Source organism: Octopus bimaculoides, chromosome 8 (assembly GCF_001194135.2).
Source record: "Octopus bimaculoides isolate UCB-OBI-ISO-001 chromosome 8, ASM119413v2, whole genome shotgun sequence".
Lineage (NCBI taxonomy): Eukaryota > Metazoa > Mollusca > Cephalopoda > Octopoda > Octopodidae > Octopus > Octopus bimaculoides.
In genome coordinates this window covers 5,349,026-5,359,007 of record NC_068988.1, presented here as the reverse complement: position 1 = coordinate 5,359,007, position 9,982 = coordinate 5,349,026, and the positions used below count along the sequence as shown (strand labels likewise).

General features: G+C 35.0%; 1 protein-coding gene across 1 annotated transcript in view; it reads right to left on the bottom strand.

Annotated features, from left to right (window-relative positions):
- The window catches only part of LOC106878899 (integrator complex subunit 6), a 25,620-nt gene extending 16,574 nt beyond the window's left edge, over positions 1-9,046 (bottom strand). Inside the window, exons 1-7 of the mRNA XM_014928248.2 lie at positions 8,447-9,046; positions 8,040-8,117; positions 4,612-4,761; positions 3,296-3,385; positions 2,115-2,298; positions 1,320-1,448; positions 835-1,028 (exon numbers count right to left, since the gene is read on the bottom strand). Of these exons, the coding sequence (XP_014783734.1) occupies positions 835-1,028; positions 1,320-1,448; positions 2,115-2,298; positions 3,296-3,385; positions 4,612-4,761; positions 8,040-8,117; positions 8,447-8,557 (936 nt within the window). The 5' untranslated portion in view covers positions 8,558-9,046. The remainder of the gene's footprint in view (positions 1-834; positions 1,029-1,319; positions 1,449-2,114; positions 2,299-3,295; positions 3,386-4,611; positions 4,762-8,039; positions 8,118-8,446) is intronic.
- Between the last annotated feature and the right edge of the window lie 936 nt (positions 9,047-9,982).

The window sequence follows — 9,982 nt, the reverse complement described above, 5'->3', positions numbered from 1 at the left end:
TGTTAAAACAATTAAAGCTGAAGCAAACTCATTATAATACATAAATATGGCATTTACTGAACTGCTTATGTTTTTCGTTGACTTTATATGAACGTTATTATCAAAATTACATTAGATAACTCAACAATAAGCATTGAAAGAAACCCGTGTTTCTATTTTATTATCAGTTTTATAACCAAAACAACCAAGAAATAATTACAAATATACAACCAGCAGTGAAATATTCAAAAAGTTAAAAAAAGATTTTGAAAAACCAGCTCATTGACCCTTCATCATCATTTAATGTCCATTTTCCATGCTGGCAATGCTGGAAGCTGTACTAGGTTCCATTGTTGGTTTTGGCTTGGTTTTTATAGCTGGATGCCCTTCCTAGTGCCAACTACTTTACAGAGTGTAGTAAGTGCTTTTTACGTGGCACCATCACCAGTGTTTTTTACAGAGAACTGTTCAAACCTATAAGAGTTGTTTCTTGTTGTTGGTAATTCTACAACACATTAATACACTTAGCTATCAGAAACAAGAATCAAACTTTTGGTGGGATGTGTCAGTAACACTGACCACTCACCAAGATGTAAAAGACGCTTGTGCCAGTGCCATATAATAATTCACCAGTGCTGGTGCCACAAAAAGCACCCTTTCTGGTGCTATGTATAAAACACCTGGCTGTAGAAATCATGCCAAAAGAGACGATTGGAGCCCAGTGCAGCTATCTGGCTGGTCAGCTCCTGTCACACAGTTCAAACCATGCCAGTATGGAAAATGGATATATAATATATACACACACTTCTTATCACAAATGATTTAGTCGTAAAGAATTCCTGAATAATAACTTACCAAAGTCTGAATACTACTGTCAGGCCAATAGGCTTCTGGTATTGGCCAATGACCAACAGAATACCCTTTTTGTGCTGATCGTTGAACATAGATGAGTTTCCTGTTACTGTGCCAGGCTGGAGTTGCCCCTGAACTTTGAGATTCTATTTCTCGTTTATCATTTTCTCCATACTGGTTTGTTACATCACCATTTTCTAAAACAGAAATTCAAAGATTGCAATTACTTTGACATGTAGTGTCAAACTGGAAACAATGTTATTTTGTGATTTTAAACAATTTCGTTTGTCAATATATCTGGCTATGGAAGTAATTCATTTTTCATACAAGTCTAATTCTCACTGAAGAATTTGAAAACCTGGATGAATGGACCCATGTCAGAAAGTTTAATGGTGAATAAAAGGTCTAAAACCAAAGTACCATTTGCAAGGGAGTATTTCTCATATTGAGAGCAATTTTACATTTTTATAACATAACAAAACACTTACCTTCATTTACTGGCTTAGGATCAGGACCAATTTTCTCAAAATTTATGACAACTCCTGCTTGAACCTTCTGAACTAATGATTCAAGAGCTGCATTCAACATTTTTTGAGACAAAATTGCATAAGATCGCCCTGCATAATAAACAAATAATTGATCATTCTATAAATGAAATATATATATATATATAATTGTAAGTAGGCATATAAAATAATTTAAAAAACACCTAGAAATTACTAGAAATATGTGTAAAACAAAGAAAAATTGCAAGAAACAACAGAAACCCACAATTTTTTTTCTTTTCTGTTTTTTATCCTAAAGTTAATGGCATACTTTACTTGATTATTGATAACCTTGATTCCACCTAGAACTATCAGACTGACAAAATCTATTATTTTGAAAATCTTTTATCATTAGTCCACAAATGTACTATTTTATTACAATTCTGCAATAAAGTATGCTGCTCTTCAGAATTTCCCTGTTGGACCCTACTTTTACTTGAACTCACCTGTTCCACCAGTTTCTCTGTTTTATCCCTTCTATTTTCAGCTTACACCAAATTCTGAATAAGTTTTTATTCCAAGAACTGTTCTCCCTTGTATTCCAAAAATACATTAACCATATAAGCCATGATCACACAATATCTTGTGCCAGCTAAAATAAATCCCAGTGACAAGATAACTTTGGGCCTTTTTTTCAGTACCTCAAATACCTTGACTCTCACCTATCGTGAATCAAAATAAAAAGTAAAAAAAAAAAAATTTCTAAGACTTAAAAGTAAATTAAGGTTAGGTTTTTACCACCGGTGACATCACACATTGCGTTAATTGGATGGGTTTCAGCAACAGGAATATAAACAAATCCATTATCGACTGGTGGGGTTGCTGGAATCTCCAGAACTAAGCCAAATATTCTTTGATCCCATCTAAATGGTTCTTTTGTTAGTTCACAACCTGGGACCACTGAATTCATTGGAAGATTCAACTGAAAAGAAACCAATGAAAATTTTTTTTAGAGAAGTCATTCACAACTATTTGTTCATTTCTTTCTTTCATAAAAATAAAATTAATTTAGCTTCTGTGCCAATTTGAGCACTGAGTGACTAGTTGGTTGATTAATGTTCTGAGTATAATGTATCATAGAACTGGAAGATCTTTATCACTAAATTCCTGGCTCAAGACCATAATGTTTGTAAACACCAGTCAATCTGTTCTGAAGGTTCCTGACTTTGTCATAGTAATCTTTTCAGTGAGGTCTAACATCAAGAGATAAAAAGTCTTTATATAAATTTTATGTATACTCAAGTGAAGCTGAAATCTACTGTAATGTGCACACAACTTCATTGATGTCTTTTTTATGCTCCAACTTTGTTCATCATCATCATCATCGTTTAACGTCCGCTTTCCATGCTAGCATGGGTTGGACGATTTGACTGAGGACTGGTGAACCAGATGGCTGCACCAGGGCTGCAATCTGATTTGGTAGAGTTTCTACAGCTGGATGCCCTTCCTAACGCCAACCACTCAGAGAGTGTAGTGGGTGCTTTTACGTGCCACCAGCACGAAGGCCAGTCAGGTGGTACTGGAAATGGCCACGCTCAAAATGGTGTATTCTACGTGCCCCCTGCACAAGAGCCAGTCCAGCGGCACTGGCGACGATCTTGCTCGAATGTCTTTACATGTGCCAGGAAGGCGATGCTGGGCACAGGTGCCATCACGATTTCGCTTTCGCTTGCCCCAACAATCTCAACCAAATAATTGCTATGAAACAGAATAAATTTCAGAGTAAACTTCTATCAGATTTATATAAAATTTGTTATTGTGTTCAAAATGGCACTTTAGTACATCAAGAAACAAAAATAAGTTATAGTTCTTTTTCTCACAAAACCATTTTTAATTAATTTAGAATTAAATTAAAACACATATGGCACCTAGTTTAAATTAAATGCTAATAAAAAGTTAAGTAATAAATAATGCTTTACCTCAAGTTGAACACTATTTGGAGAAGTTAGTCGACCTCGATCAGTGATTAATACAATAACAGCAGGTTCTAGATAAAATGGACACCGGCCCTTAAAAGATAAAAAGAAAATACTTATTTTTAATGAATCAAAATGTTAAGATCTGTAATTTTATTTCAAGATGATAAACACTGTCAATATTCTAAGCTATAAAATACAATGAGAGCAGAGAAGGCTTTAATGCTCTAATAAATATAAAGACTAAGGATTAAATCTCAACTGGAAAATAGGCAAAAAGGGAGAGATAAGTGCTAGGAAGAGGAGATGTGTGATGTGGGCAAATTGGGTGTATGGCCCACCATGGACAGGAAAAAGCATTTTACTTTTAGAACCTCACTTTTCCTGTGATAAACTGGTCCTTTAGAGCAGTGCTCCACAACCAGTATGCCGTGGCACATTGGTGTGCCACGAAACGATGCTAGGTGTGCCGCAGTGCAACTTGAATATAATTTTTTCCCCCGTACTTTTAATTATATTTTTAGTTCAAGTGTGTCACTGAATTTTGAACAGAATATAAGTGAACACCAAGTGAAAAAAGGTTGCGGAGCACTGCTCTAGAGCACAGCATATTGCCAATTATCTCAGTCCTTTTGTCATCTCCCCTGTAAGGTTCAACGCCTTCAGATCAGCCCTCACTACTTTGTCTTACTTCTTGCAATTTTCTGTCATTTCCTTCATGAGGTTTGGTACTCTGCTAACATCAGCCTTCACCTCTTCTCTCGTGTTCCTCTTTGGATTGTTTGGTATTTCTACACATCATGTATCTGCACCAGCAGTTTTTGAACAGATCACATTAAATTCTTAACTCTCAGCTCACCCGTGATGTGCCATACATGCATGCTAACACATCTAGTGGAGAATGTTAGCCATCACACAACCTTGACATTCAAAGCCAATGTTTTATACCAGGTGTTGTCGCACTTAATACACAAGTAACACATAAGCTTCAGCCAGGAACAATATTAACGATATCAATGGTTTCTGGTTTAGGAACATTGAAAAGATGAAAGCAAAGTTGATGTTGGATGAACTCAAAAGTAGAGCCAGGACTAATACAGCAAAGGCTTTATCCTAACACACTAATGATTCTGTCAGTCCACCCTGTTAATAACAACAGAAACACATTATTAAATATGTTAAAGTAAGTTTTCTTTGATCTTTCATTGTTTATTGCAAAATAATTTCCTGCAAACAACATTTCCAATAATTTCTGTAAATGTTATTTTATCATTATTGCAGTAAAGAAAAAAAAAAGAAAAATGAAGAAATCTTTTTACCTGACCATAAGTGTCAATGCCAGATTGCATTCGATTCATATTGAGAAGATCAAATGCATGCTTGAGAGATGCTCCTAATACTGTTAGCCCATCAGCTTTTAAATTTTTTAATTCATTCATGAAAGTTGCATGAGACTCTTTCCAACCAGCCTGAAAAATTAAAATATTTCATTTATGAAATTTCAGATGGTACTATTTCATAGTTGTTGGGATAACTAGATTCAATAAATTTGAAAATGAAAGAGACCAATAGGCATGATTATAGAATTGGTGAAACCAATGTAAAACTATTAAAATAAATAGCACAGCAATGCTTTTTTGTTTGATAGGCAAAAAACAATAATATTCTATACCTGATGAAGATTCAGTACTTAAAAAGAGAAATTACAAAAAATAAGTTATTTATATCAGTAATCAGGTATGTACAGCAAACTGGCTGAATATTTAACTGTTTAACCATCATCATCATCATCATTGAACGTCTGCTTTCCATGCTAGCATGGGTTGGACGATTTGACTGAGGATTGGTGAACCAGATGGCTGCACCAGGCTCCAATTTGATCAGGCAGAGTTTCTTCAGCTGGATGCCCTTCCTAATGCTAGTCAGGCGGTACTGGCAACGGCCACGCTCAAGTGGTGTTTTTTATGTGGCACCTGCACAGGAGCCAGTCCAGTGGCACTGGCAACGACCTCGCTTGAATGATTTTTCATGTGCCACCGGCACAAGTAAATAAGTAATTGAAAAATAAATATGATATAATATCAAATAAATTGCAAAACATGACTGTCTTCCGCAAGACAAAATGGCACAGGAAACATAACTATTTACAAATCTCTGGATGAGCAAGCAATAAGGATAATTAATCGCACTCCCTTCACTTATATTATGGCATTTAAACCTCAAGGATATGCCCTGGCACTTGCCACTATCTATATCTCTCTCTCTTCTTTTATTCAACCATCTCATTTTTACTCTGATCCCCATTCTTTGTGAGCATGCCTGGCATTTTGCCCCCATCTCCATCCTTCAGTCTCCCACTCTCTCTCTCTTCTTCTCTTGCATACAACCACGTATTTTCTTTGCAGTAGCACATCTGTTTCTGTCTTTATTCCTAATCTTTCTCTCTCCGGCAGAGTAACCTTTTACTTCCTCTTCAGCAAGACACTTATATCTGTCTCACTATAACCTTTTCATCATCACTTCCTCCCCTCTTAAAATATTTTGTCTTGCATGTACTTGGTGATCCTGTCAGTGCAGGTGCCACTTAAAAGCATCCAGTCCACACTGTAAAGTGGTTGGCATTTGGAAGGGCATCCAGCTGTAAAAACCTTGCCAAAACCGACCTCGCCTGGGCTTGTGCCACATAAAAAGCACTAAGTCCACTTTGCTGAGTGGTTGGTGTTAGGAAGGACATCCAGCTGTAAAAATCCTGCCATAACAGTCACAGAAGTCTGCAGCAGGCTTTGGCCTGGTTGGCTCTTGTGGTACCAACCCTAACCCATGGAACACGGATGTTCAGTGATGATGATGAATAACATTTCTTATGTAGTTTTTATTTAATAGTTTCAGGAAGAGGGTAGTGCGACAGTTCTTTTCACTGTTTTGATACCAAACCATCTGAGAATGCCCTTGGTGCCATGATACAAGCTTCCAGATTTAAAGTGATTAAAAACTTCCATGAAAATTCATGTTAATTTATGTTTTAAACACCAGGTTAAGTTTAGAAAGTTTCTATCTCTGCTGACAACAAAAATCTCCCTCAGAATGAAGGACAAATTGTACAATGCTTGAGTTACTACTGCAATGCTGCATGATAGTGGGGACATGTGCCTTGAATGCAGTGGATTTGAGAAGACTAGAAAGAAATGAAGCTAGCATGCATTGTTGGATGTGCAATGTAAGTGTGCATGAATGATAAAGTATAAACAAGGTAGGCAAAGGAGGAATCTGATGCAGTGTAAAGAAGATGTGATGCATATGGATGAGTACAACTGTATAAAGAAGTGTCTATTGTTTAATATGGGTGGATCTTGCCTTTTATTCATTGGCAGAATTTTGGAAGAGCTATTCCTCAAAAGATCATAATACATTATTACTGAATGCATATTTCATTATTTTGTCTAGGTATTCTGCAAGAGCTGAATGTTTTGAAGAAATATACTCCAAAATATACATTGTCTATGCAATATTTTTCTCTCTCACCTTCATATAGTCTCTTAATGTAAAGAGAAATGAGTGGTCAAATGTTACTATATATACACACACACACGTGTATAAGGGATGACCACTAGGTGGACATCCAATACAATTTTTTCTGAATCTTCAGATTTTTTTATATGCTAGGCCACTTGGTTTTAAATTGAATTAATATTCAATTTATCACCCTATCTATCTGTATATATATATCGATATAAATGTATCTAATCTACTTGCTGTGTTCGAATGCATACACATCTGCTATTCAACTAACAAACTGAAATCAAACTTCATCAGGTGTTTTGAAAGCAGACAACCAACTTCTGACATAACTTCAGTTTAGTGTCCCACTGATCTTAATTCCTTACTACTTTTTGAAAAATTCACATATCCGAATGAAATACTGTCAAGATTCATTTTCGAGAGTGTAGATTACTATTATGTCAGTAAAATAAATTTTTTTAGAAGAGTTTCAGCCCGTTCTGCACCCTCTCTTTCCATGCCACAACTGTCACCAGTTTTCCATCTTTTTCTTCCTGGATTTATGTTTCAACATTATGTAACGTATTTGTCTTTTAAAACTAAACATTTTAAAGAGAGTTGTGAAAGAAATCAAGTCGGAGGTTTTAGAACAGTGATCAGAAAGTTCTTCAAAAAAAATTGTTTAAGGTTGTCGACATAACTATGATCTACATTCGCGAAAAAATGTATTCCTGTAAAATTTCGTGAAGAATTAATCAAATTTTTCGGAAAGTTATGCGGAAACAAAGTCATGGGTGGGACACACACCAAAGTGTAGTTGTCATATAATAAAGGCATTGTCTAAAAATATATGTAAACATGGTTTTATGAAATAAAGTATTTTTAATAAACCCGAACACAAATTTAATACAACCAACAACAAAAATTAATATTGTTGTTTAATCAAACAATAATATTAATATTGATTGTTGATAAACTAACATTATTTAATCAATCAACTTTAATCTTCAATCGAGGGAGAAACGCAGTGAATGACCGGGGGGGGGGGGCAGGGTTTACCCAGAATTCCCTTAAACACTAATATGGCGGCAAAGAGAGAAGTAAGAATAATGGAGACATTAGGAAATCCTTTAAATAACAAAACCAGAAGAATTAAGGGAAACGATGCAAACAGATGGACACGTCATATATGGATGGATAATTAAACATCAGCTTCGTTAGAATTTCTTTTGATAGCTGTGTTGTTTACCTTAACATTTGCTGGTGGCTCCTCGAAAGTTAACAGCATATATCTGTCCCATCTACACACTGGATCTCGAGAACGAATCTAAAGTAATAAAAAAGAATATATATCCACAAAACTAAATTACAGGGTTTTACACGTTAATAATGATACAAAAAATATATATATGGCAAGAAAGACGTGTTACATTAATTTAAAGTAGTAAACGTGGTGGAAAGAGAGAAAAGATAGAAGGACGAACTCTACGATGCAATGTTAGTCTCTGGACGCTTTAGAAAAAGACAAACAAAATTGATTTTTCTTTTTTTATCGATAAAAATGTTTTAAGTGCAACGAATAAAAATATCTTGATGAGATCTTGAGTTTGAAAAGAATTCAAATTAAAGTATTATGTGTATAGTTAATATATTTACCTTCATAAATGTTTCAACAGCCGCCTTAGCTACATCGATTAGACTGGTTCCAATGTAGGTGCGTTGGTTCATCGATGAACTCGTATCAATAAGGAACAATATTATCGTCATTATTGAACTGAAGAAGTCTTACACTGCCAGGAAAAAAAAATACTTGTCTGATCGAAACTCTAATGTTATAAACTTGTGTTATGTACTCTGCATAAATTAGCAATAATTCGTTACATAAGTAAAATAATATTACATATATGCGTGTTATTGTAACAGGCATACATGTAATACGGTTAAAGTTGTATGATCTACATGATAGATGATTGATGTGCTCTGTTACACGGCTACAAATGGGAAAGCGAATCACCAAAATGTCCTTAGACACTTTCTTCTCTGTCTATCAATGGCGCAGACGGAGCGATAGTAGCAGCAGTGACAATAATAAAGATTCACTCAACTACTACCACTCTTTTCCTTGTCGCTGACATTTTGACTCCGACTGTTGTTAAGCGATGTTAACAAGAGAAATAGTTTGTCGAAAGAAAGTGTCATTTCGTTGTTTTAAAGTCTCGTCATTCGCCGTCAACGATAACGGAAGTCATTTTATGCGGAACTTGTTGAAATTTAATGGCGGCCGCCTTTTAATAGTTTCTGGAGACAAAAAACTACACTGGAAATTATTGATGTTTAATAAATAACGCTGGTCCGTGTCGAATAAACACCAGAGTTTTATAGCTTCTGGTCAAGTTTACGTTAAAAAAAGTGAAGTTTCAAAAATATTTTTACGATGAAAAAAAAATTAATGATACAAGTTTTTAAATTTAATAATACAAGTTTTTAAATCATAATTGAAAAACATATCAAAATATTTAATAACTCTCGATCAAAGCATCACTTGTTCCTCGTATTTGTCGGTATAAAATCTTTATCCGATTCCACATTCACTCAATATTTTAAGCACGTATAGAATTGTTCTCTTCGCCATCGGATCTCTGGTTCGATCCTAATGCACAGCGATATTAGTCGTGTTTTGTAATTTTCAGTTTTGATTTTTTTTTTTCGAAAGTTTTTTTTTCTTAGATACATTACAATCCGGAAAAAAAATTTTTTTTCGAAGAATCATTAAAAAAAAAAAATTTTTTTACAGTTTTTGTCCTCAATATTCCCCGAAACTTTTCATTATTTATTAATTTATTATAATTGTTATTAGGGTGATGGATACACAGAACCTTACAGCATCGGACAAAATACCTCCGAAATCTCTTCCAGCTGTTTGTTTTCTGAGTTCAAAGCCTACTGCAGCTAAATTTACCTTTCATTTCTTTGGAGTCAACAAAATAAAGTACCAGTCAAGTTCTGAAATTCATGATATTGACTACCCCCCATCCCCTCAAATTTGCTAGCCTCATGCTTAAATTAGAAACTATTATTATTAGGGGTGGTGGTGGTGGTGGTTGGGTAGGAATTGTTAGAATGTTGGACAAAAAAATAACCTTGTGGAATTTCTTCTGGCTCTTCATGTTTTGAGTTCAAATCTCCCTGAGG